Source organism: Corvus brachyrhynchos, unplaced genomic scaffold, assembly GCF_000691975.1.
Source record: "Corvus brachyrhynchos isolate BGI_N302 unplaced genomic scaffold, ASM69197v1 scaffold197, whole genome shotgun sequence".
NCBI lineage: Eukaryota > Metazoa > Chordata > Aves > Passeriformes > Corvidae > Corvus > Corvus brachyrhynchos.
In genome coordinates this window covers 433546-434503 of record NW_008239108.1, presented here as the reverse complement: position 1 = coordinate 434503, position 958 = coordinate 433546, and the positions used below count along the sequence as shown (strand labels likewise).

The 958-nt window shown below is 67.1% G+C and overlaps 1 protein-coding gene across 1 annotated transcript in view; it reads left to right on the top strand.

The window, feature by feature from the left end:
• IRF5 (interferon regulatory factor 5) overlaps positions 1–958 on the top strand; it is a 4395-nt gene that overhangs the window by 2416 nt on the left and 1021 nt on the right. The window contains 3 exon segments of the mRNA XM_017739386.1: positions 7–382; positions 646–764; positions 844–954. Coding sequence (XP_017594875.1) covers positions 7–382; positions 646–764; positions 844–954 — 606 coding nt within the window.

Here is a 958-nt window from a genome sequence, read left to right as displayed (position 1 = left end):
TGTGAGTTGAGTTCCGAGCACCGGGCCCGCCAGGTCTGCGCCCTCACCGTGAGCAACCCCCACGGCTGCCGGCTGTTCCACAGCAGCCTGGAGCCCACGCGCGAGCAGGAGGAGCTCTTCGGGCCCCTGACGCTGGAGCAGGTGCCCTTCCCTGCTCCCGACACCATTCCCAACGAGAAGCAGCGCTTCTACACCCACCAGCTGCTGGACGTGCTGGACCGAGGGCTCATCCTGGAGCTCCAGGGCCAGGATCTCTTCGCCCTCCGGCTCTGCCAGTGCAAGGTCTTCTGGACGGGGCCCTGTGCTTCTCCCCAGCCCGGCCCTAACCCCATTCAGAGGGAGAGGAGGACCAAGCTCTTCAGCCTCGAGGGCTTCCTCAACGGTCAGAGGGCAATGGATTGGGATGGAGAGGTCAGCTGGGGCGGGGGGACCCCAGGCACTTGGGCACCTGGTGGCATGAGGGGGACAAAGGTGTAATGGGGACACCAGCTGGAATGGTGGGGACACCAGGTAGGATGGGGAGACAGCAGGTGGCACCTGGGAACCTGGTGGAACGGAGCTGGGATGGGGGTTGCCCTGGGTTGGGTGGTGGTGGCACGGGCAGGCACAGGTCCCTGCCCCTCACCTCGGCATTGGGCCCCGCAGGCCTCATCCAGTTCCAGAAGGGGCAGACCCCCACCCCGCCCCCCTTTGAGATCTTCCTCTGCTTTGGTGAGGAGTGGCCGGACCAGAAGCCCAAGGAGAAGAAGCTGATCACGGTGCAGGTGAGGGGCCAGGCCCGCGGCTGTCCCGGGGGACACGGGCGGGTGTCCCTGCCCGCGGTGACGCCCTGGGCTCCTGCAGGTGGTGCCGGTGGCGGCGCGGCTGCTGCTGGAGATGTTCTCCGGGGAGCTGTCCTGGTCGGCCGACAGCATCCCGCTGCAGATCTCCCACCCCGACCTCAAGGACAGGATGGTGG